The following is a 27,158-nucleotide window of genomic DNA, read 5'->3' as shown; positions in this document are numbered from 1 at the left end:
TAATGCACCAACACAAGTGCATCACTTACGTAGGTTACGTCGTAGCTCTACAAAGGCTCATCGCAGATAAATCAGGCATCAGATTGTACATGACCTCATATGTGACCTCTTCTGATAAAATTTGAAACGGAGTTGATAAACTTAACAGCACACACACAAACACACACAGAAAAGGCGAATCTGTGCTTTTGGTTGTAAAATATTTGTGACACGTCGAGGAATTCACGTTAACGATAAATGTAGAATTTCAAAGTGTAGCTTCAATATTGTCTTCCGTTTATGCAGGGAAGCGTGGCGTTGTCCAATAGGGGGCGGGGGGGTCATGTTTTGGAGAGGAACGTTGGGTGCGTTCCCGGAGCAACAGGGAAGATGGCAGCCCTCACATCTCTAACCCAGGTAAAGATGCCGTAGTATATGACTTATAGTTTAGATCAGACATATGATTTTTCGAAGCGTGATACAATATACGTGATTCATGGCAGTCGGTTTTAATGTAACTGCGAACTGAAGACGAGTTCCTCTTTAAATACAGCTGGTAATGAGGCAGGCAGCTTAGTAGAAAGAAAGGCCTATTGCAGTACCGTTAGGTAGCGGGCTGGATAGCATCAGCTGGCAGTACCTAGCAGTGTGGCCATTTACCTACGCCCGAAATATATAATATGCAGTCGCCCGATTATTATTATACGTTTAAGACAATAAGCACCACGAAAGCTGTACATAAGGTTACAGCAAAGTGGAGCGTAAATGGAAAAAAGTGTCCATAAACTATAATAACGTTCACTCATCGAGCTAGCAAGCCCTAGCTAACCTAGCCTAGTACTGCAAGGATGAGGATAAACGCTCATCCAAGCAGGCTGTGCATTGAGCTGTTTAAGATTCATCATGCCGAAATAAAACGGTTCTTAGCTCTCATTGTGGGAGTTAATGTCGAGGCTGATAGCATCCACGCTAATGATAGTCTTGCTTGCCGAGTTTGCACGTCAGTTGTATAATATGATATGATATGAATGAACGGATTTTAAATAGCAAAATAGAGAAGCGTTATATGTTATATATTTGAATGACCTGTTATGTTGCGATATGCACGTCCTCTATCTGCACTGAAATAATTCTCCTCAGTTCTTCTTCTTCTTGTTCTTCTTTTTCATCTTATCCAAAACTAATGCCTTATGGAGTGTGGAGGCCCCAAGGGTCAGGCAAAAATATTTTACTTGCTGGGGTTATTTTTGCTTGGTTTCTTTCAGCTGGCAGAAAAAAAATGTCGTTTAAAATACAGTGATAGTGGTAGCTGCATTTGATGGATGGATGATGAATTCTATTTCCTTTAAGTTTTATTTATATAAATCACAACAGTCGCCTTAAGGGGCCGTGATTCTGGTGAGACAATAATGATACAAAACCCAGAAAGTGAATGGTTTTACAGGTGGTGACCACAGACTGTTGCTCTCTCCTTATGCCTCCTCACTGATTTTTCTGAAGCTTGCCTACTAAATAAGCTTCTGGCCTTATCACAGACTGGTAGTGTGACCTCTGTGTGATGTCTTCTTGGGCTGTCTAAATGGGTGAACTGGAGCAGCATTTTATAGTAACAGCTCCTTTATTTAGTGTTTGCATTGATGACAAAGGATAACAAACTGGGATTGTTAATTCTTGTGGTGATGCAGTGTGAGGTCTCTATGTTAATCCTCTGTTACTCTGATGATTACCCACAATACTTTCCCCTTACTATGTGTAACACATTTTATCATTTGCATTCTGCTGTATACATTGGCAGTGTGATCATATAGTGATTTCGGTTTGTGCCAACAAAATAAAAAAGACTGAGACAACCAGTGTCTTAAATTACCAAATTTGTAGATAATACTATGTATGTATGCTCTAAACCGTGGTACACAGTCACATGCCTGCATTTATGATGAAGGATAACAAAGTGGGATGGTTACAAACCGTACGAGGTCTGTGTGAAAAGATGGCATCACATCAGAGTTAGCTAGCTATACTCCAGATAGTTTTTACTGGTAACGATTTGACTCAACAAAAGCATAACAGAAATAATCCACACCAGATGATAATAAACCAAAAATCCCAAGTTCAGATTCTATTTGTATTTCTTTTAAGTGCCATATATTTTTGTCCACAACATTCACAGATGTGTTACCTCTATGTCAGAGGTGTCAAAGTCATTTTAAGATAAGATAAGATAAGATAACCTTTATTAGTCCCACACGTGGGAAATTTGTTTTGTCACAGCAGGAAGTGGACAGTGCAAAAGTTATGAGGCAAAAATTAGAATACAATAAGAATAAATACAGTACACAACTGTACAGAATAGAATAAAATAAAATACTATATACAGTAGAATAAAATAAAATAAATATACAATAAGATAAAAATAGAATACAAATACTATATACAACTGAGTAAAAATACAACGATGACAGAAATTTTTACACCTTAAGTGGGTCCAGTGAAACTCCCCTTTCTGTCAGTGTAAAGAAGTTAAATATATAACTGTTTTTCTACATGATAAATGAAAAGCTGTTGCAGCAAAGAAAGAAATCTGTCAGCACAACTCTTTAGACTGAAATTGTAAGAAATAAATGTCTCCACTTACATAAAAAGTTCTGGTAGCTCATTACCCAGATGGTCCAGAGGGATGCATTCCTTAAGCTTAGTGTAAAGCAGTGGTTCACAAACGGGCTAAATATTTTTCTTTTCAGTGACTGGTGTGAACCTGCTTGTTGCTGCAGATCTTCTCAAACATGGGTAACAGTTAAGACTGCTACTCCGAGTTCATATTCAATGCCCAGCTTTGATCTGTATTTTGTTTTGATTGAAGCCACAGCATAAAGCCTACCTCACATAAGTAGGATGTTGCAAAAGGAAGATGTATGGTCAAAGTGGGTAATCTTTTTCCACTCCAATCCAAAATGCAGCCAGTGTCTTTGACTTAAACGGCATCCTCTTTGTTGAATCAGAGGTGAGATAAATGAACTGTTCCTCCTCAGATGTGTTGAAGCCAGCAAGTGGTGTTGCACTGAAGGGGTCACGGATCCAGTCATCCTTTTTTTAAAATCCGGCACCAGAAAATATCTCAAGAAATGTTTCTGAAGGGCAGACATGTGTTCTTTCATGCATGAGATCACTGTGTTCTGCAGCTTGTTGTTGTCAATGAATGATTTCAAATTCAAATGAGTCCACATTTCCTCATTTCCCAGCCATAGCTTGCTAGTCTAGTCTGCAGATCCCCACAAAGTCCTCCTGTTTGTTACTCTCAGTGCCTTCATCCATCTGTAGAGCAAAGCGGCTGTCACACACCTTAAGCTGCTCCTCTGTGTCCTTTCAGATATCATAAATAGCCTGTAGTTTGCTGGCTGTTGTGTCATCAGTCATAGTTGAAACCATATCCATAGCACAGCGAAGTATTTATTACTCCTCAATAGTGTGTGGTAGAGCTGGGCGATATGAGATTTTTTCATATCACGATATGTTTTTTTCATTTCAGGCGATAACGATCTATATCACGATATAAGCCAAATAACTATATTTGTAAGATTTAAATGTGCCGTTGCTCACAAGTAAAATGTGAAATAATCAGCAGCTTGTTTTTATTTAAATATTTATTTCCCATAATAAGTTCAACAGGGTAGATGTACTTAAGGAACATGAGACTTTTTCAGATAAATAAAGGCAAATATTGCAAACTACACAAAAGGCAGCCGCTAAAGCGTTTAAGTTTCAAAATAGAACAAACGAAACAGACTAAATTGTCAATTCCACTTAGAAACAAAATATTAATTCTAAAAATAAATCTTAGTTTGTTTTACAGAAGAACAGACAAAACTGACTAACTTTTGTCAATATCAAATAAACTGAGAACTAAAAGGAAATTCTCAATCTCTCCTTGTTGTATAGCTGAGCTTTTCAAACAGTTTTAACAGTTACTTTAGTCTGACAAAAGCCGAATGACGAATTAGCGCTTCCAGTCAGAGACTGAGGCTACGTCCACACGTACACGGGTATTTTTGAAAACTGAGATTTTCCGTTTTCGTTTTAAAAAATAATCCCGTCCACACATAAAGGCAGAAATGAAGGAAAACGCTGCTATGAACATGCCAAAGCAGCAGGTGGAGCTAGATTCCTAACCGTGCAGAAATACTGGCCAATCAGAAGTCTAGAAGCCTCGGTGGGAAAAAGTAAACAAAGCTGGGGCACAGAAGCAGAACCGAGTCGTATGTGTGGACGGACAGTAACTGTGTGTATATGTAAGCATTTAAACACTGCAGAGAGTAGAATTAACAGTAACAGTATTGTAGAAATTCATTTCACCGAAACAATAACGTGGCGCACAGTGTGACGCATGCACCAGTTTATTGTATTTCCAGACTTGCTTTCGGCACAATTTACAGTGCACGCTACTCTAATTTTTGTCAGACTTGAAATAGCCGAAATACCTTCACACTACGGAACTTCTATGGCTCTTCAGTTCGACAATCTCTCCGGCATTGTGTGGTTTTTTTTACACTGTGCCACTTGGTAGGCAACTTTGTTGAAGCTGAGCTGAGGATTGTCCGGAACAGAAAATAATAGTAAATAGACACTGTTGAGCACGACAATTCACAAGTTTTTGTCTGAAAAAGACAACTGACTTGTCTTTGTGCTCTAGATGTTTTGTCTCCAAGTGGGATCTTCGCTTGTTAGGCTTTAAACTGTCTCAAGGTAGCAGTTTTAAGACAGACAACACACTGCAGCCTCTCCTCATTACCCACCATTGTACAGGTGTACTCAAAGGCTTCTCCTCTTTGGTTTGGAAGCATATTTGGCAATGCATCATCTTCTGCTTTGCGTTTGTGTGGGAGCCCTGTCAAAAACCTGTCTATTATGCTAGCAGTGTCCAAGCATTCTTTTTTTTTCTGCTAATACATGCAGGCAGGGATAGCTCAGTAGGTAGAGTGGCGGCCCCATGATCGGAAGGTCGGGGGTTCGATTCCCCTGAACAGCTACCCTGAGGTACCCCTGAGCAAGGTACCGTCCCCACACACTGCTCCCCGGGCGCCCAATGGCTGCCCACTGCTACACTAAGTGAATGGGTTAAATGCAGAGAGGGATTTTCCCCACGGGGACCAATAAAGTACACCTTCTTCTTCTTCTTCTTCTTCTTATCTCTGTCCTGTCTGGGCTTTTAACAGAACTGTCATTATTGTATCACACTTCAGTAGCGTCATCATAGGTCATCTTTTTAGTCGTTCTCTTTCTGCCCTATCTGGTGATACATGTAGACCGTCTTGGTTAGAGTAGTGTCAATCAGTCTCTGGACCAATTTTCTCATTTAGGGAATGAAGCAGCATCTGCAGACAGTCAACAAGGCCACTGTACTGCAACTGCAGGTTGCTTATCCCGAATGCTCGGCCCATTCATCAGCAAGGGTGGTGAGCTACTCTAATGCTCGAATCACAGTGTCATCAGGTGGCGTGTTGTTAGGGATAAACGTGCAACAACTAGCCTTGAACATCCTGCATACCCTGCCCTTCTCTGCCTGCCAGGGCGAAGGACACTGTCTCAGCTGAACTCTGGACACATACACACACACGCACACAGACATATATATACACATGCAGATATACACTCATCCCCCCTCCCCCTCCAAACGCCTTCGACGCTTATTCCCTTCCGATGCTGACGGTGGATCAAGAAGACCAGCACATATGCTGCAGGCCCGGATGCACTGTCTACACTGGCTGTCTCTCACCCTTTACCCACCCCTGTTGCTTGTCATGTGTTCTTTGGTGTATTAAGAGTTTTTTCATGTGCTATGTGCAGAGATGTTTTTTTTTCTGTTCTCAAACTGATCTCCCTGTTGGAGCTCAGTCTGGGGGGAGTTATTTTTTTTCTCCTTATCTTTCCTCATGTTGTGCATTTTCCATTGTTATACCTCTCTGACCTGTCTTCCCCATGTGATGTTTTCATGCAATGTATGTATGGTCGGAGGGTAAGATGGTGCCGCCACTGCGTGCAATTGGTCGGCAGCCTTAACATGAAATTTCCCACTCGTGGGACTAATAAAGGTATCTTATCTTATCTTATCTTATCTTATCTAAAGCCATTCTGTTCTGCCAAATCATCAGAGAAGTTGCATTTAGTTGTTCACAGAGCCCCTTCACTGCATCCCCAGTGTAATTCAGAAATCTCTACTGATTGTAATAACAAAAATTAATCCGATATACACGCATTTTTTTTAAATTGTCCAGATAAAGACTGACTCAGAACCCCCGCAGGTATTTGATTTCTAGCTTTAAACTCGTCGGGCGTTCCACGGGGAGTGCCCGAGGAGGTCAGGTGCTGAAAGCCGACACAATTTACATGTTTTTGAGATGAGACTAGGCTGAAAGCCATGGCAGACTTTCTTATGATATATATGGGTATGTGCCATCCTGGAGGAGCTGGACTACCTTTGCAACCTGAATGACTTGCAGTTGCTGTCTTATACTACCAGTAGTGTTAAGGAGACTAACAAAAAGAAAAACTGACTGGAAAATCACTGAAGAAGGATGAGGAGGTCTTTGGCCAGCACCTGCAAAACCATTCTCCTTTCGGTTGTTGTCTTGTTGCCTCACCAGTGCACCTGCTGTCTCTTTGATTTGTACCAAAGAAAGAAAAATGGATTCAGAATGGTTTATTCTTCCTAACTAGACAGATTGAGTTTAACTGACCGGGTGTTATACTGTGATAAGCAAGTGATTTTTGAATAGTGTAGATGTCATATATGTCTGTTAATCATTTAATAACTTTCTTTCTCTGTCACAGTTGTCCAGTGGGAACCCTGTATATGAGAACTTTTACAGGCAGGTAAGATGATGACACAAAACATAAAACTTTTAAGCTTCAACCTATTTTGTGTAAAAGAATATAAAAGATGGTACAAGAGAGAGATGCCTATGGAATGCAACACTGCACTGATGATTTGTTTTAAGGTGGATCCTGGGAATACAGGGAGAGTAGGACCAACAGAAGCTGCTCTTTTCTTAAAAAAGTCTGGACTCCCTGACCTTACTTTGGGAAAGGTAGGTAGCCAAAGTTACACATCACATAACAGCTGGTTATGGCTCTTAGATTTTTACCAGTCGACACACTCACACAGCTGTGCATCTGTTATCAAAATGATGGTTGAGTTTGTAGATAGGTTTAAGTTCTCGGGTAGAGTAGAAAAGTGCGTTATGAGAACCAGTGTATTTGCCATTTGTGGTTGAACCCACAAGAACCTAAAATAAGGGGAAAATGTAACCATTTACTAAGGGCAGCTTCATTTGGCAGTATTTTAATCTAGAAAGTAAAAATATAGTTCTGTGTAGGCTTTGTCATGTGTGTGCACACAAACAGACACAAATCTTCAACAACAGAGGAGGAACAAAGTCACTGACATCTGTCAGTCTGGAAAGAGTTACAAAGCTAATTCTTTGGCAGTCCAGGGAACCAAAATGAGCGCCATTATCCACAAAATGGGAAAACTTGGAACTAGAGATTATAATTGATATAAATTTAGTGATTCCAATTCCATTATCAGTTCGATTCATGGTCGATTCTCATTTTGTTTTCATCGGCTCCGCTTTGAGAGTCACCATCATCTCTGAGCAGCAAAGACAATATTTGTGCAAATTGATTGCACGTTGTGTGGTCAAATGTTTGCACATGTTAGAGGTTGTGACCATTGCTGGGGTCGTTGCTCACAAAAAGTAATGTGTTACTCTTACTTGTTACTGTTACTGCAGGACAGCTCAGTTTGAAACAGGCTGGACCTACTCTCAGTCTCTATTCTATCAGTGATACACAGTTTTCTCTGTGATAAGAAGGCTTGTCAGAATTGGAAGCAGTTAAAATGCAGAGAAATATTAAGATGAGATTCTGCAACCAGTTGCAGTCCTATATCGTCACATTCTGGGACCATACTATGTCCTGCAAGATGCCACCGCTGACCCCAGTAGAGCGGGATTTATCAGACACTACCATTAGAATTTGAGAGTGGAGAGGGGGGAATGGCCCGCTGCAGTCCTGACCTCAGGCCCATTGAACAGTTGTGGTATCAGGACGTGCTGTTTGTGCCAGAGTGAACAACACAGCTACACTGGCTGACTTGCAACAGTATTGTTTGACCAAGCAGGCGACCACCATGAAGACTGGGTGAGTGTTGTGGCTGTGTTTGGTTCTTCCACATGCTATTGAGCCTCCTGTTTTTTCTGGGCACAGCTCACATACTCAGCTAAACCACAGTAACGTAAGACTAATGGTTGATAATGTTATTTTTCCATTTCATCTTTTCATTTGTTTATTTAACCTTTAATCATGTACTTGTGCGTTGTGTTTCAGATCTGGGATTTGGCTGATCCTGATGGCAAAGGCTACTTGGACAAACAGGTGAGGTAGAGTTTTAGAGATGATTGTAAATAAACAAAAGCAAACATATACAGATTGATCTACATCACACTGTCCAAAGAAACAGTAATAAAAATGTACTTTTGAGAGCATGGAGGAGAATATGTTTAATTCTCTTAGACATACTGTTGTTCTAATTAATAAAAGCAATTGGTAGAAGTCTTTTTAATACTACATGTGAAGGACACAATGGGAAGCACTTTGTTTTCTTACTCAGGGGTTTTATGTGGCTCTACGACTGGTTGCCTGTGCTCAGAACAGTCTGGAAGTCAGCTTGTCCAGTCTCAGCCTAACAGTCCCTCCTCCGAAGTTTGTGAGTATATTCCTCATTTGAGCAAAAACTGTCATATTTTGTATACAGAAACTACAGCTTACTAGAATTATAATTCTTTTGCTCATATTCATTTTGTAGATGAACAGACTCTGTCATACTCATTTCAATTCATTATATTATTAAACCTTTTCTTGAAAGTTGGAAAATGATCACTGTAACGTGTGATTGCAGAAGGACACCAGCAGCCCATCTCTAAGCAGCACAGCCTCTGTTCCTGCTGAATCGCACTGGGCTGTCAGGGTGTGTACAAATACACACACACACACACACACTGACGCAGACTTTGAGATGTTGAAGTAAAGCAATAATTACAGAATGGCCTTGAGAGATTGAAAAGAAGGCAACTCAATGTCTTTAGTTTTATGAAGATGTTTTGCCTCTCATCCAAGAGGTTTCTTTGTTTGTAAAATCCCAGGTAATAAACCCCTACTGGGGGCTGCCCCCTTTGAAGGTGGTCCCGAGGGTCTTTAACTGACTATTGATCATTTGAGTCCTGACAAAGAGGGTGTGAAAAATAGTGTGGGTTATTCCTGTCACCAGAGCCTCACTCCAGCATCGCCTTAATGTGGTCAAAATTTGTTTTCTCAAACTGGCTGATGAAGGTTTGACAGATGTTTTTATCCAGGCTTTGGATTTCTACAAGCACGTGTGTCGACTGTATTCAAAAAGTCATGTTTATAGTGTAATGTCTATACTGATTTTCATAAATAAAATATCTCAATAAATAAAATAAAAAATAACACTGAAACTAATAAAAACTAAACGTTTTAAAAAATTGAAAATAGAACTGAAACAAGAAACTCTGGCAACTAACTAAAATTAAACTGAATTGAAAACAAAGACCTGTATTCTTTGCTCTCATTGGTAGTTACTTCAGTCACATGCCTGAAAATTTAGAAAAGTTTATCTCAGGTCCCGCCCACTTCCTGTTGCTGCGGCCTGTAATTGTTTGACGCTGCTGAATGACATTCACTTTTTACGGTAGGTGGTTGCCACATCGTTGTGGATCCCTTACAGTGTGTACATAGCTTAACTTTCTTTTTGATGTAAACTTCATCCATTATCTTTCATTTATGTGTAGAGTGATTTGTCAGAGTTATAGAATCACACATATACCTGCTTAATTACAGAATGCACAATTTTTTTGCACGAAAACTTAACAACGTTGTAATATTCAGATACTTTGCTTTTACACAAATGAAAAACCTGTTTGTGCTCTTGCTTTGGCAGCACTCAGAGTTTGTGCATCACATGGCATACATTGTGTTAACTTTGCTTATGAGTTATGACTTCTTTTTTAAATTTAGCACAAGCTATGTTTAGCTTATGTATAATTTAAGAAACCCCCTCTGTGCAAAGCCTCAAATTGTAGCAGATGATTGCCATCATATCTCCAAGCTCCAAAAATTGTATTTGGGAAAGCAACGTTTGTCTTTATGGTATGAATAAACACAAGATGTTTAAGCTTTTGAAATAAATAGTGTGTCTTTTGCTTTGTAGCCAGAGGAGAAGAATAAATTTGATGGGATTTTTGAAAGTCTGGTTCCAGTCAACGGCCTGCTGTCAGGAGAGAAAGTCCGCCCAGTCTTAATCAACTCCAAGCTACCTCTGGATGTCCTTGGGAAGGTATTTAGTCCAATTAGGATTTTTGTTTTGGACTTAAGAAGAAGCCCAAGGATGCGTAAACATGGCGTTTTGGTTTGTGTTGAAGCTTTAAAATACTGAAGGCAGAATGTAATGGGTTTTCTTTCAGAAACATTCAGTTATATGAATGTAAACGGTAAATGCACTGGGTCTTAAGTAGCACTTTTCTACTTTACCTGTGCACTCAAAGCTTCACACCCACTCATACAAGTACTGTTTTTTTCTAAGTAAGTGCTTTCTATCTAACATTCATGCATCGGAGAGCCACTTGTATTATTTGGCATGCAGACTGGGAGCAGCCAAGAACCAAACCACCAACCTTCTGATTAGTAGTTGACCTGCTCTATCTCCCAAGTGACAGGCACCCGATAATGTCATGAACTGTTAGAAAATAGTATTTTTTCTGAAGAAATTGAATGTATTGTACTTTAGTTACCTTTTCATTTATCATTGGTCATCTCACTAATCGTGTTTATTTCTTACTGTTAGGTTTGGGACCTGAGTGACATAGACAAGGATGGCCATCTAGACAAAGATGAGTTTGCAGTGGTGAGTGATACTCATCTGATTAACATTGATATGCAAAAGTTTGACCGACAATATCTGTTTCTTTGAAACGTTATGTGAATATAACAAATACTTATCTCCGCAATGGTTAAAATTAACGCTCAAACTGTATTACAAATATCTTGAGAAAGAATACAGTACTTTTTAACCTTTTCAGCTGAAAAAGTAGTTTTTAAACTTTTTTGCACATTTATCACATTTAAATATTAGACAATGATAACCCAAGTAAATACAAAATGATAAGAAGAGAAGGGTAAGAGATCACTGCTTCTCTAGTTTCAAGTAATGTGAATGACTGGTTAACAGGAATTCTGGAGATCAAGTTCATGACTGGCAAGAGAGAACTGTTTGTAGGGTTGCTTGAAAGAAAACTCAAACCCCATGTTTGACTGTAGGGATCGTGCACATATGATGAACACAAATAATTTAGTTTTAGGAAAGAAGAGAACAGAATTTTGACTCAAGGTACAAAAAGCTCTCGTGCTGTGTGACTGTCTCTAGCTGGAAATAACTGTGCGTGCCTACAAGCCAGTGTTTCAACATATGGAAAAAATGGTCATGTCTCAGCTTTAATAACAAGATAAATGAATTATGAGTATAAGTAGAGAAAGAACTGATTGTTTTTTCATTATTACCCAATAGACAAAAGATTTAATGTGAATCAGGTGAACAAGAATTGAGTATCGCCACTGATGAAGTCAATCAAGCACCTTGAGGTGACTGTTGCTGTTTGTTGTATAGATAAAATTGAATTAATTCTGAGGTGGCAGCGCAAGTTAGGAGCAATCTAGTGAGGCTTTCATGTTTGGACTTTTGGCAAAATAACAGGTTTGGGACATAACTCATTTCATTCAGGAGTATGTGAACCAGTAAATATGTAGTATTAGCTTGATATTCTCTCCTAGGCCATGCACCTGGTGTACCGGGCCTTGGAAAAAGAGCCTGTTCCTGCACTCCTCCCCTCTGCTCTCATCCCTCCATCTAAGAGGAAGAAGAGTCTCAGCTCTGTGGCCAGCTCTTTACCTGGACTGCCTGCAAGCCCTCCTCCACCTAAAGATTCTCTACGTTCCACACCCTCCCACGGCAGCATGAACTCGCTCAACAGCACTGGCAGCCTGTCACCCAAACACACACTCAAGTCTGGACAGGTAATAAACATTCTAAAAAATTTAAGGGGACACCAAGTCATTCCCATGCTAGCCAAGAGAAATAATCTCTCCAATTACTCCTGGTTTAGTCCCAGGGCCTCATTTCTGTCACTTGTATTTCACTACCCATAGCCTGTGACCATAGGTGAGGAACGTAGTCTGACTGGTAAATCAGCAGCTTCACTTTTCTCTCATTATCACAACAGATCGGCTATGCTAAAATTGTTAATTCATATTTTCCACCATCATTGTGCACCAAGTAGCCTAGAATTACAAAGGATACTATTAAAAAGGATTTGAAAAGGGTCAAATCCTTGATTAGGAAAATGAATTCAAACAGGTAGAAACGTATACATTTGTTTGTTACCTGTTGAAGTTTTGGGGCCAGGATTCAGGTTCTTGGCCTGCTTAGCGTTAGCATGCTGTCTGTGCAGATACTTGCGAAGAGCCAAAGTTGTGTTGCCATAATGATGCAGCTGCTTTTGTTATTGATGGAGTTTATTCTTTACCATCCTGCTCTCGCCCTGAGACATCAAGTCTCAGTTGTTAACTTAAGTTGAACTTGAACAAGTCTTGATGTAAACAGTGAATCGTTTAGCAGAACGAATTTCAAATTAAATCTATTAAAACTCTCGGATAAGTTTGAGATTTGGTGACAGTCTGAGGACAACTTTACTAAAATTCTTGTGAATGCAGGTTGATGTGTTTAAGTAGACCCTTTAAAAAGTAACAGGCAGTTACTGTTTGGTCAAGTATACTGTCATAACAATGCAGGTAAGGCTACATTACTTTTTTCTTTCCTGAGCCATTATTTTATATTCTCATGCACTCAAACTGTGATGATTCCAGTCAAACTCCCTATAGAGACCTAAAGAGTTGGAGCTCTCTAAGTCTCTGTAGGTTCATTTCTCTGATGTGCAATGCTTATGTATGTATGTATGTATGCATGTATGTATTATGTAAAGTGATCTCCTGAAAAGAATGAGAACCATAGTTAATCATACATGCAAAAGTTGCAAGTCTAGGTAAATGATGTGCAGATAGTTTTAACAGGGTTGATTCAGAGTCAAAAATAAAAAAATGACATAGTGTGAGTCTTTGTCTCTTTCAGCATTCGGTGAACTGGGTGGTCCCTGTGTCAGAGCGTGGCCGCTATGACGATATCTTCCTGAAGACGGATGCTGACATGGATGGTTTTGTCAGTGGACAGGAAGTAAAGGAGATCTTCATGCAATCTGGACTTTCTCAGACTCTTCTTGCCCATATATGGTAGGAACTCAACCACAATTCTTCTCAGTTTTCTGCAGACACTAATATTCATCATTTCTATTAATTAGCAGTGCAATAATTGATACGTTTAAAAAAACAAAAACTGAATTTTATATTTAAAACGTCAATTGCAATTGGTGATGCAAAATGTTTGAAAATGTTGGCAGTCCATTATGAGAGATATAAATACAGTACTGTGAAAAATTGTTTTTTGCATATTTGTCTTGGTTGATTTAGATCATCAAATAAAATGTAATAACCAGAGTAAAGAAGAAATGCAGTTTTTAAATAATGACTATATTCATTCAGGTAAACAAGACCTACCGGAATCATACATTTTGGTTTATACACATTGCTGTGTTTTTAAAAAAGCATTTGGGAAAATTCTGACAAATACTTTATAGATGAGCTATTGTCTTCATCTTTAAGGCCTTAGACTGAGGTAATCAGAGATATGGCAAACACCAGGGTAACGAGACACAGATTAAGCAAAGATAGAGGAAACGAAGAGTCAACAGATAAGGGGAACACAGGAGGCAGGAAAGATGAGATTTAGGGAAATAACTATAAACAGTTAGCGATAATAACAAATTACAAATGGTGGAGACATAACAAAAACTGAGAATAAAACAAAGAGGAGAAATATCCTAGGATAGAAAACTCAAAATTACCAAAACAAAGAACAAACTATTCAGAAACACACAATAATCATAAACAGAACTAAAAAAAAATCTAATCCAGAGTACTGGGTCATACACGCCAAACCATGATAAAAAAAAAACAAAAAAAACAAAAACGCCAGAAAACTCTCTCATGTGCCTGAATTAAGATTAAAATAATTCTGCCAAGAAGAGCTGCCAAAATTCCTCCACAGCAGATTCCAGGACCAGAAAAAAGAGCTCCGCAGATATTGCCACTTATCACAAATCCTTGATTGAAGTTTTTGCTAACAAGAAGGACACATCCAGTTGTTAGTTTGCTGAGATATTACTGGGTGAAAATCATTATAGTACCATAGCTCTGCCCAAAAAATGTGCCAAACGTGACATTGAAAAATGAACTTGGAGCTGCTTGATTTGGTTGCTATTAGACTTGATATGGTTCATTTCCTTTGTATTTTTATTAGACCGAATCTTTGCAATATAAAAGCTGAGGTTAACTGAATGAACTGAATGTGTCTCTGTCGATTATGTTGTTTCTCGCAGGGCTTTAGCAGATACAAGACAGATAGGCAAGCTGACCAGGGAGCAGTTTGCCCTCTCCATGCATCTTATCCAGCAGAAAGTCAGTAAGGGCATTGATCCTCCACAATCCCTGACTGCTGATATGATTCCACCTTCTGAAAGAAGCACTCCACTACCAGTAAGTAGCATCATCAAAGCTGTTAAAGGTGTGCTAATGTCGACATATTCACATCCCCAGCTTGCATGATATAGTATTGGCTGTCACAGTGAGACCTATGTTGTACCTCACCTGTTTTAATTCACAATAAAACATAAAAACTAGTGCTGTCAGTGCACTATCGTTAAAATGACGTTAACGCCATAACCGCATTAACGCGGCAAATCCCCGTTAGCGAGTTAACGCGGATCGCCCCGTGCGTGGGGCTGCACGACGCTAACACGTTAACAAGATAATGCGTTAGCCCGTTAGCGTTTGTTGCTCCCATGCCAACTTTGTTGAGACATGCTGCTGCCATCAAATTCAAAGTGAGCTAATATTAACATTTTCTTAGTTTAAACATTAGACATGTTTTATGAGTATCTTTGTGAATAAAATGTAAGTTTATGAGTTTCAAGTTTGTTGAGTTTATTATTATATTATATACATTTTACAATGACCTGTAGCCTAAAGCCTAGTTGTTGTTTTTTTAATCAAAATGTGCTTTTGTCATCACTGTTAAGCCATGATTATTTCTTCTCTGGTGGGACATAATGTAATCAAAGTCCCTCTTGTTTAAAAGGTTTTCAAAAGTTTCTGTTTTTACATGGAATAAAGCTACTTTGCTTGCTGTTTTACACCATCATCAGAGAAGTTTGCTGTTTATAAGTATTGCACACGCTGCATCCGCAAAGCCGGCAGCATTGTGGAAGACCCCACGCACCCCTCACACACTCACTCTTCACCCTGCTGCTTTCTTACAAGAGGTACCGGAGCATTTGGGCCCTCACTGCCAGACTGTTTCTTCCCCCAAGCTGTCAGACTCCTGAACACTCAGTGACTGGACTGACACACACACACACACATTTCACTGGTTGAAATGACAATAAAACCTCTTGACTTTTACACCATCATCAGAGACGTGATGCTGTTTTTCACCACCACCTTCTCTGTGGTTTCAGAGTATGTCAGGATACATTACTCCAGTGGGATCTGAGATGGCTGCTCTGTCAGAAATGAGGCGGGTGAGTCAGTTGTTCTTTACTTCCCTATTCTTCTCTTTCTCAGGCTGCAAGGTGTACATATTTCCCGCTACATGTGTTATCTTGGGAGTGGAAAATAACTCAAACGCTGACCCATGTCAAAATAAAATGGAAATGTTGTGAAGGGTTAAATTGGTGAAACCAAAGACATTTACTGCTCACTGTTCTATCCTCTCTTTGCTGCTAACGTTTCTACCTTTCGCCTCTTCCTCCTCTCTTAGGCCATAATGTTCAAGTTGTGGGTAGGTAACATGGGCTTATAACATACTACTTTCTAAATGCTTTCAGCTTTCACTGATTCCTGGAAAGCATTTGCAAGAATTTTTTCTCCATTTCGATACAGTACAGTAAGATTGCCTCACACTGTAAACTGTCTTGATCATGGCAAGATTCAGGATCACTGGATGAAAAATTGGTTCTTTTTTGTTGAGGATGTCTTTTAAGGAAGCTCAAATCTGTTAGTAGCAGTTGTAGTTGTGGTCTTGCAGTAAATAACTCAATTCAGCAATCATCTACTCAGTTGAACGCGCAAAACTAGTTGCAGTATGACAACAAAAACAGATATATGATACAGTTATTTAAACATACAATATACTCACCAAACACTTGGTTAATTACACCTGTTGAACTCTTTGATGACAGACATATGATCAGCCAATCACATGGCAGCAGCTCCGTGCATTTACGCAGTGGCACTTTTTAAGACGTCAAAGTTCAGCTGAGAATCAGAATGGGGAATAAAGGTGATTTAAGTTACCCTGAATGTGGCATTAATTGGCATTGTTTGTGCCAAACTGGCTTGGGTATTTCAGAATCTGCCATTCTACTGATCTAATCTACTTTTCCCACACAACCACTTCTAGGATTTACAAGAAAGAAAAGTAAAGACAAAGAGAAAGTATCTAGTGAGTGTCTGTTCTGTGGCCAGAAATGGCCAACACTGGGGATGTCAGAGGAGAATGGCCAGACTAATAGGAAGGCAACAGTAACTGAGCCTAGCATTCACACAGGGTTACCTAAATTTGACAACACAAGAATGGAACAATGTTACCACGTCTGATGAGTCTCTGTTTCCGCAGCGACATGTGGATGGTAGGGTCAGAATTTGAAATAAACAGCATGACGGTATGGATCCATCCTGCCTTGTGTCAGTGGTTATTACTCACCCCGTCCATTCATTTATGACCACAGTGGATCCGTCTTATGATAGCTGCTACCACCAGAATAACATAACATGTCACAAAGCTCAGATCTTCTAAAACTGGTTTCTTGAACATGACAGGAAGTTAAAGCGAGAACGGGAAATTTGCATCATGACTGTGTAGCAGGCAACTGTGTAATACTGCGATGTCAGTATGGACCAAAATCTCTGGAATGTTCCCAAGACCTTGTTAAATCTGTGCCATGAAGAATTAAGGCAGTTCTGAAAGGGAGAGAACTGGAAACAACAAACTTGAAACTCAAACTTGGAACAGAGATGGAAGAGGGAAACGAAGCGCACAAGAATACACAGTCATGTGGGACGATGTGACAGCAGCAGAGGAAGACAGAGGACTAAATACACAGAGGATAATGAGAAGATGGGAAACACGACTGGAAGTAATCTGACACAACGATGGAGGAAGTAAAAATGAATACACTAAGCACAGGACAAGGGACTATTGAAATAAAAACAAGAGACACACACTAAGATATGGACTTAACACTGGGACTGGGGATCAAACAGACTTGGGAACACAGTCAACCGGAAAGACCGAAAGTAATCAGAAAACAGACACGGGCGAGTAAACAAACATGAAGACGAGGGAGACTAGACATGAAATGTGGAATGCAAGGGAGGGACAGTACCAAAACAAAAGACTAGAACTACAAATGTAACCTTAGCAGGAAATATCTAACTGGACTAGAAATGCAAATGATTAAACCAGAAACCTAAACAATGCCAGAAAAAGCAGAAGAAACAGAAATGCTGTGTCATAGATCCAGCATCACGACAGGTCCACTCAGAAGGATTTTTAATAGAAGAAATGCCAGTCATATCTTTGCAATGAAGACAGGAAATGTGCAGTCTTTTTTTTATAATACTTCACTGAAAGCTTATTTGGTTGTGAAATGTGTGTGATCAGACAACACACATATCTTCCACTCAGCATGTAAGCATAACAAGGGTAGCATGGTGGCGCATGGTTGCTTCACAGCAAAAAAGTACAGGGTTCTTCCCAAAAGTCCAAAGGCAGTTAGTGTCACGGTCTGGCTGGGGCAGACCGTATGTGTTGCAGAGGAGGACTCAAACGCAGACCAAAACGTAGTGTGGATAAACAAAACAAGCCGTTTATTGAGGCTAGCAATGAGGGTAAAAATAATCGGGCATCGGTGAAAACTAAACAATAACCTAAACTGGGTGAACTAATAACAAAACATGAAAAAGCTTAACCATAGTGAACTGACATGGGTACTTGGGGATGAGACATGGATGAGCAGACGACCTGACAAAGAATGGCTGAGAGCACACAGACTAAATGGACACAGGAGGATAATGAGGGAAGTGGCAACACATGGGGAACCAGCTGACACACATGAACATAACGACGTGACAATGGGAGAGTAAAACTGAACATGATGAACACAGACACACCAGACCTCTTCACAATAAGACAGGAAACAGTGAGATATAAACATGACAACCTGGACTGACAACATACGCCACAGACATAAAATACATGAAAGCAGGGGAGACTTAACATAGTGGAAACACGAGGGGAAAATAACTAGTAACACCTAGGCATGATAATGATAAACTTAGGAAACCTGAAGGCTACATAAACTAAACACAAAACGCTGGGTCAGCAGACCCAGGATCATGACAGTTAGTGCGAGTGTGAGCACGGATGGTCGTCTGTTGTCTGTCTGTGTTAGCTTTGCGACAGACTGGCAAGCTGTCCAGGATGTAACCCGCTTCTCACGGGGTACATCCTGTCTTGATGGCTGGACGGGCTCCTCGGGCCCCCCAGCTGACGTGGCTTGAGGCTGGACGGGCTCCTCGGGCCCTCCAGCTGACGTGGCTTGAGGCTGGACGGGCTCCTCGGGCCCTCCAGCTGACGTGGCTTGAGGCTGGTGCGGTTCTCCTGAACCCCCAGCTGACGTGGCATGAGGCTGGTGCGGTTCTCCTGAACCCCCAGCTGACGAGGCTTGAGGCTGGACGGGCTCCTCGGGCCCTCCAGCTGACGAGGCATGAGGCTGGTGCGGTTCTCCTGAACCCCCAGCTGACGAGGCGTGAGGCTGGACGGGCTCCTCGGACCCTCCAGCGGAGACAGGAGGCTGAACGGGCCCCTCGGACCCTCCAGCTGACGAGGCGTGAGGCTGGATATGCCCCTCGGACCCTCCAGCGGAGACAGGAGGCTGAACGGGCCCCTCGGACCCTCCAGCGGAGACAGGAGGCTGAACGGGCCCCTCGGACCCTCCAGCTGACGAGGCGTGAGGCTGAACGGGCTCCTCGGACCCTCCAGCTGACGAGGCGTGAGGCTGGACGGGCTCCTCGGGCCCTCCAGCGGACGAGGCGTGAGGCTGGACGGGCTCCTCGGGCCCTCCAGCGGACGAGGCGTGAGGCTGGTGTGGTTCTCCGGAACCACCAGCTGACGTGGCATGACCAGTAGGTGCAGAGACCACCGGCTGAACAGAAGGCTGAGTGGGTGACGGAACAGATGACTGAGCTGAACAATGGGGAGCTGGCTGAGCTGCACAGTGGGCTAAGGGCTGAGCTAACGGAAACACAGGAAAATGAACTATTGACTGGGCTGCTAACAGAGCTAATGACTGAGCTATAGACTGAAAAGCATGCAGTAGTGATGGTGGTGTTGGTTGCAGACTGAATTCTCCTGAGCCTTCAGTAGAAACAGGAACGGGTGCAGGCACCTGCTGGACACTAGCCACTCCCACCCGAGGAGTAGGTACGGGTGCGGAGACGGGCTGTATCCTGGCTGACCTCACCCTGGGGACCGGCATGGGTGCAGGGGTGGACTGGTTCACAGCCCCCCTCACCCCGGAAGCCGGGACAGGCACCGGCAACGGCTGGGCAACTGCCCTTCCCACCCGAGGAGCTGGTACGGGTGCAGAAACGGACAGAGCCTCAGCTGGCCTGGAAACCAGAGCAGGGACCAGCTGGGCCTCAGACTCCCTCACCCGAGGAACTGGTACGGGTGCAGGGGTACGCTGGGCCCGAGCTGCCCTGGCAGCAGAAACACGAACAGGCAAAGGAGCAGGCTCAGAAAAAACAGTCTTAGAAACGGCAGGCTTAGGGTTAATATGTATTGGGTCGACAAAAACAGACCTAGCAAAAATGAATCCGCCGTCCACTTCATGTTTAGCAGTCTTAGTATTAGCAGTCCTTGGGTTAACGGTCTTAGAGTGAGCTGACTTGGGGATGATTGAACCAGACTTAACAAAACCTGAACTGAGTGTTGTAGACCTGGTAGAAGTGTTAACAGTTTTTCCTTTAACCGCATGTGCAGACTTAAGCGAGCGGGAATTGTCTTTCATCCCTCCCTGCGTAGAGGGAGTAAAACAAAACGGATCCTCCCAGTCCACGTCGTCATCCATAAGGGAAATTCCCCATGGATCGGAAGTGAGCCGATTGTTGTTAATGTCAGACGGGACGTGAGAATAAAAGTCATTTTCACTCACCACCGTGAGCTGCTCAGCGATGTCCGGTTTATGGCGGCGTGCGCGCCGCTTCCTGCGAACAGAGGAAGCTGGCGGAGCGAGCGACTGAGCCCCTGGTGCACAGAATGGTGACACCGAGGCTGGAGCGTGAGCGCCTGAAGCCACACGGAGGACTCCCACCTGAAGCGAGCGAGGCTTAGATGCAGGCAGCGCAACAGGCGGGGACTTTCGGCAGCTCTTGGGACCTCCGAGAGCTAGCCGAGTCCCGTGGAAAATGCGCTCGTAGTCGGGGGTACGCCACGGCTTCCAGCGGAGCTCCTCCTCCAGCTGGGCGAAGGCTGCCTCCTGACGCTCGTAAAGCTCGCGGTCTGCTGAGTCCATAGTGGTCAGGTCGTACTGTCACGGTCTGGCTGGGGCAGACCGTATGTGTTGCAGAGGAGGACTCAAACGCAGACCAAAACGTAGTGTGGATAAACAAAACAAGCCGTTTATTGAGGCTAGCAATGAGGGTAAAAATAATCGGGCATCGGTGAAAACTAAACAATAACCTAAACTGGGTGAACTAATAACAAAACATGAAAAAGCTTAACCATAGTGAACTGACATGGGTACTTGGGGATGAGACATGGATGAGCAGACGACCTGACAAAGAATGGCTGAGAGCACACAGACTAAATGGACACAGGAGGATAATGAGGGAAGTGGCAACACATGGGGAACCAGCTGACACACATGAACATAACGACGTGACAATGGGAGAGTAAAACTGAACATGATGAACACAGACACACCAGACCTCTTCACAATAAGACAGGAAACAGTGAGATATAAACATGACAACCTGGACTGACAACATACGCCACAGACATAAAATACATGAAAGCAGGGGAGACTTAACATAGTGGAAACACGAGGGGAAAATAACTAGTAACACCTAGGCATGATAATGATAAACTTAGGAAACCTGAAGGCTACATAAACTAAACACAAAACGCTGGGTCAGCAGACCCAGGATCATGACAGTTAGTGCGAGTGTGAGCACGGATGGTCGTCTGTTGTCTGTCTGTGTTAGCTTTGCGACAGACTGGCAAGCTGTCCAGGATGTAACCCGCTTCTCACGGGGTACATCCTGTCTTGATGTTATATTAAATCATGCAGGCACTCTAAAACGTATTTTTTTTTTACCAATATTACTCTCCAGAGTCTTTACTAACGATTCTTCATTGTGGTGCTTATCAAAAGCAAGCATAAATGGCAGACAGCGTGGAGAGTAATTATTGGGATGATAATGAATTGAATTGATAGAATTTATTTAAATGCCATAATAACTGTAATAAAAACAAAGATAGCACAATGCTTCCGAGATGCATTTTTTTCATAATAGGTTACACAGACATAAAAGCATTGCAGAATCGTTGTCTTATTTTTATTGCAGGTAACATAACGTTATAGTACCATTAAGTTACTCTGCAATTCCCAAAGCTAGAGAGAAAAATACTGGAAGCTTGTTGTAGACCAATATAGATTTTTTTTAAAGGTGAGGTGAAGATAAAATTGAAAAGTCCTGAATCTTTCCTGTCCTTTGCAGGTTGTCATTGGTGGTGACACCTCCCTCACATGTTGGTGATAGACATAGCCCCACCTCCGTGCTGCTCCTCTTCTTGACCTTCAGTTTTTCTCCTATCCGTTTTTACCTCTTTCTCCTTCCATTGGCCTATTCTGCCATGGCTCATTTGGTGCCATTTCATCATCCTACTTCATCGTGTTTGTTGAGACAACTTGACCGTCTCTTATTTTGTCCTTTTTTTGCTGTTTTTTACAGGACAGCTCTAGTTCAGTGGGTTCAGGAGAGTTCACTGGCATCAAGGAGTTGGATGACATCAGCCAGGAGATCGCTCAGCTGCAAAGGTAACAAACAGGGTCATCAACAGTACCAAAATTGCAGTACCAAAAAAGCTCCATCACTAATCCACTGTTAACATTAATATCAAGACTTCTAATTCATTTCAGTTCCATCCATTGGTATAATCATAATAACACATAGAACAGTGTTCTACCTTTTCTGTCACCGTTCTATCCTGTCAAAATAATGTTGGAAGTAACAACAAGACATCTTTTAACTATATTTTTATGCAGCAGCATTCTCATTTCCAAAGTTACTTTTATTGTGGCCAGTTTTAGAATTTGAACCATGTCTATAACCCACAGGCAGAGCTTGCTAAATGGTGGGGTGGGGTGCAAATACGCTTTTAGAGACTGCATCCTTAGTCTCTTTAGACTGTTTTCTATCTGTATACATATTTATGTCAAAGGTCACCTGCGAGAAAAAAACATAATCAAAGCCAAATTTCATACGTGCAGGTATTCATTGTCACTTGTGTAAATAAATCCATTACTCATAAATTCATCATATTGTGCATGTAGTACTCAGCAGCCATGTGCACAAAGAAGCCATCACGCATGTGAGTGTCTGCTTTGCAATTTCTGCAGCACATTCACACTCTTGAAGGTAACTCTTCACTCAAAGCTGAATTATTTTTGCTTAAAGCAATCTTGCTTTTGACAGTTTGGAAGGCAGGACCCAAAGGAAGAGGAGTCCTGGTGTGAATCTTAATTGCCCCTTGGGGAATAAAGTGTCTCTGGTTCTGATTCTGATTGGTCACTTTCAAAGCATTGCCACCACAGCCTTTGTGATAGAGTTGCTCAGTTTACTGCATGACACCAAGTTACACTGAGGCAACAGCATGCACTATATTGCTAAAAGTATTCCTTCACCAATCCAATTCAGGTGTTCCAATCACTTCCATGGGCACAGGTGTTTAAAATCAACCACCTAGGCATACAGATGGTTTCTACGAACATTTGTGAAAGGTTTGCTCTCAGGATCTCAGTGAAGTTCAGGTGATGGGATGCTACCTGTGTCCAGTTGTGAAATTTCTTCGCTAATAAATACTCCACAGTCAACTATTAGTGGTATTATAACAAAGTGGGAGCAGTTGGGAATGCCTGCAACTCACGCTAATTTTTCATGGTTTGTGGTAATCTTTGTGCTAGTTAACACATGGTTTCATTTTAGTTATGTCTGTTGTTGATCAGTCATTCTGGTCTTCTACCCTTGACCTGAAATGACAGGGAAATGCCACACATCAATATCTATTGTTGTTTAAGGATTAGTATTCATAAAGAAACCAGCAAGAACAGTATTAAAGAATTGAGAAAATCTTGGTAGGTACCTAGATGTACTTTAAATGCAGGGAAACAGGGATGAAAACTGTGTGCATGTTTTATGTTACAAATAACATGAATAAACAGGCTACCAAAATTGTGTAGCCCACATGGTGTAATGTTGATTATCAGCTGTTCACGGTTGTGGAAGAAGTTTTCAATCCTAAATCCTATACATGTATACAAGTAGAAATACTACAATATATGTACATTCTGTGAAAATAAACTTTTACTAAAGTAGAAGTACAAATGTTCTACGTTAAAATATCCTTTAAAGTCTAAATAATTGTTGAGTCATTAAAGTGTACACCACACGCTAGTACAAACTGTCTTATATTTGGTTTATTTTATATGTAATTTAATAGAGTTAAAGCTTTAAATGGACGTGAAAGTCACATATTTGCCTTTGTATAGTCTTATTATTATTCTGTGAATAAATCAAAAATCACTATGAGAGAATCGATCTGTGCTACACGTCAGTAAGTACTTGTCTTGATTTGTTGACTTGAATGAATGAAGTTTGCCAGTTTAACTACAGCTGTAATTTCTACTGTGTGCTGTTGGATGAACTGACTTATCAGTGGCTTCTGAAAGCTTTCCCTTTTAGTGATGGTTCAATTACATGTGTTTGCTGCAGACTAATCAACTTTTTGTTTGCAAGTTTATATGTCTTTATTTTGTGCAGCATCCTGATTCTCATTAAGAGTGTTCTTTTTATTTATTTGTTTTTAATGGTCACAAAAGGTATATAATAGTGTACAATAGACTAATGGGACAGGAGTGCAGAGTATTCTGAGCTTGACTTATAGTCCCAGGGTTTTTAAGATTACTTGAGCATTAAAGTAGTCTTCAGTAGACAGATTTCATTACTGCTTTACAGCAAAAGATAACTGTAATAGTAAATAATGCATGCTGCACACACAGGATAATTTGGTTTAAACCAGTAAATAGCACCTGTCCATTACTGAGACTGTGATTTAGTCATATTAAGGCCCCTCGTTCTTAGGGCTCTGCCTTACAAACTGTCAGTTCAGGTTAATTCAAGCGAGCAAGTTATGAGACCATGAATTTGCTGCAGTGCTTGCAAAGTAGACACTGTTACGCACAATGGCTTCGTTGTGCATGTGGCTGCTGAGATCTATGCACATGGGTTGTTGAATTTACTTTAATTTGCTTGTGATTATGTTTCCCCTCATGTGTGACTTTTGACATAAACATAATTACACAGATCTGCTTTTCATTAGTTCACCCACCTGCTTATCCACCCATCCATCTATCCATCCATCCATCCATCCATCCATGCATCCATCCATCCATGCATCCATCTACCTACTTAGCCACCCAGTCAGCCAAACACACAGCTATCCACTCTTCCTTTGATGCATGTATTTTATCAAATTTTTTGTTTGTTCACTACTTATTCACTATGCTGCGTCAGCACTCTTGCCTATACCCAGTGGAATACTCTCAGGTAACAAACTGGCTACTTATTACTAAATATACTAAAATGGACTTGCATTCAAATGACACAGAGTGAGCAGTGTCTATCTTACCTATCTTTTTGTTGTGTAATGTTTAAATACTGCTCAAAAACATATTAAAAACCCCACAGAATATAGCATCAGTGCAATTAAATTTCTGGTTAATTGATCTGGTGAGTTAAGCAGCAGAGGTTGGTTGTTAATCAGTTTCAGCTGCTTTGGTGTTAATGAAATTAATAACAGGTGCACTAGAGGGGCAACAATAAGACAACTGCCAAAACAGGAGTGGTTTTACAGGTAGAGACCACTGAGATTTTTTTTCTTTATGTTTTCTGAATGTTTTTTCACTAGTTATGCATTTGCCTAGGGACAGGGTCACAACTGATACCATGAGGCAATACCTGGTCGCTATAGAGGTTTCACAGGTAGTCCAACTCCTCCATGATGGCACACCAATATGAGCCCTTCTCAGAAGGTTTGCTATGTTTCCCAGCACAGTTCCAGGAACATGGAGAGGATTCTAGATGGTAGGCAGTTACTCTAGGAAAGCTGGACGGGCTTAAAGAAGGTCCTTAACCCATCAGCAGGACTGGCGTTTGCTCCCTTGTGCAAGGAGGAACAGGATGAGCCCTACAAAAGGACTGGTGTGAATATCTCTGACCACACAATCAGAAACGGGCATCAATACAATAGCTGTAGGCCCTATACTGCCCAGCACCACGGAGCCCGAAGAGCATTTTCCACAGAATACCAGAATTGCAGGTCCACCACTGACGTCCAATGTTTTTCATAGATGGGAGCAGGTTTAATTTAGGAGTAGGTCAACAATGGTGATGAGAGGCATGTCCAGTTCAGCTCAATTCAGTTTTATTTATGTGTTGCCAACTCACAACAAAATTTGCCTTAAGGCACTTTATATTGTAAAGTAAAGACCCAACAATAATACAAAGTAAACAGAGAAAACCCCAACAATGACCCCCTCTGAGCAAGCACTTTGGTGACAGTCGGATAGAAAAACCCCTTATAAAAGGAAGAACCATCTGCTGCGACTGGTTGGGGTTAGGGGAAGAAGGCAGGTCAAAGACACACTGTGTAAGAGAGCCAGACATTAATAATAACTAATAATTAAATGCAGAGAGCTGTTTAAACACATAGTAAGTGAAAAAAAAAAAGTGTGAAGAGGAAACACTCCCCCAGCAGCAAAACTCAGTGCCTCATGGGAATCCCCCAGCAGCCTCCTAGAGCTATTGCAACCTAAGGGAAGTATCAAGGTCACATGATCCAGCCCTAACGGTATTCTTTATCTAAAAGGAAAGTTTTAAGCCTAATCTTAAAAGTAGTGAGGATGTCTTCCCTCCAAATCCAAACTGGAAGCTGGTTCCACAGGACAGGGGCCTGAAAGCTGAAGGCTCTGCGTCCCATTCTACATTTAAATACTCTAGAAAGCCTGCAGTCTAAGTGCAAAATCCATCCATGGAGGGATGCATAGACCTCTACAGGCTAGGCAACAGCACCCTGACTACCATTACTCATCAGTAGGAAATCCTTTGACCCATTATCAGACATGGTATAGTGGGTCCGTGGCTCCTCATGGTGCCTGACAATGCCCGGCCTCATGTAACAACACATTGGCCTGACCTGAATCCATTGCCAGACATAGATGTGCTTATTTTGTTTTGGGAAATAAAAATACCTTTTATATGATTCTTCTGTCAAGTTGCACACAAAGTTTTTTTTAAAATTGGCACCAGTGAAATACACTTTTCATTTATTTATTCTTATTCTGTAATTATTTTATATACATATTATAAACCTTTAAAATAAGAAAATCAATGTGCCTGTGTTTGTGTGAATGTTTCTGGTTTTGTCCAGGGAGAAGTACACTCTTGAGCAGGACATCAGGGAAGCAGAGGAGGCTATCAGACATAAGAGTGCCGAGGTGCAGGTGAGGACAGCTTGTTTTTTGTCAGTTGGTAGCAAC

General features: G+C 41.4%; 1 protein-coding gene across 3 annotated transcripts in view; it reads left to right on the top strand.

The window, feature by feature from the left end:
* The first annotated feature begins 290 nt into the window (after nt 1–290).
* Nucleotides 291–27,158, top strand: part of eps15l1a (epidermal growth factor receptor pathway substrate 15-like 1a) — a 57,250-nt gene continuing 30,382 nt past the window's right edge. For 2 of the 3 annotated variants that reach the window (XM_076875563.1, XM_076875564.1), the window contains exons 1-16: nt 291–396; nt 6,805–6,846; nt 6,972–7,061; nt 8,362–8,409; nt 8,645–8,740; nt 8,933–9,001; nt 10,262–10,387; nt 10,895–10,954; nt 11,878–12,120; nt 13,232–13,389; nt 14,595–14,751; nt 15,732–15,794; nt 16,034–16,054; nt 22,294–22,379; nt 25,135–25,167; nt 27,050–27,122. In XM_076875563.1, coding sequence (XP_076731678.1) covers nt 370–396; nt 6,805–6,846; nt 6,972–7,061; nt 8,362–8,409; nt 8,645–8,740; nt 8,933–9,001; nt 10,262–10,387; nt 10,895–10,954; nt 11,878–12,120; nt 13,232–13,389; nt 14,595–14,751; nt 15,732–15,794; nt 16,034–16,054; nt 22,294–22,379; nt 25,135–25,167; nt 27,050–27,122 — 1,392 coding nt within the window. In that variant the 5' untranslated portion in view covers nt 291–369. The remainder of the gene's footprint in view (nt 397–6,804; nt 6,847–6,971; nt 7,062–8,361; nt 8,410–8,644; nt 8,741–8,932; nt 9,002–10,261; nt 10,388–10,894; nt 10,955–11,877; nt 12,121–13,231; nt 13,390–14,594; nt 14,752–15,731; nt 15,795–16,033; nt 16,055–22,293; nt 22,380–25,134; nt 25,168–27,049; nt 27,123–27,158) is intronic. The other variant, XM_012924162.2, reaches the window with a different exon arrangement.

The sequence above is a fragment of the Maylandia zebra genome, linkage group LG17 (assembly GCF_041146795.1).
Source record: "Maylandia zebra isolate NMK-2024a linkage group LG17, Mzebra_GT3a, whole genome shotgun sequence".
Taxonomy (NCBI): domain Eukaryota; kingdom Metazoa; phylum Chordata; class Actinopteri; order Cichliformes; family Cichlidae; genus Maylandia; species Maylandia zebra.
This window is presented reverse-complemented; position numbering and strand designations above follow the sequence as displayed.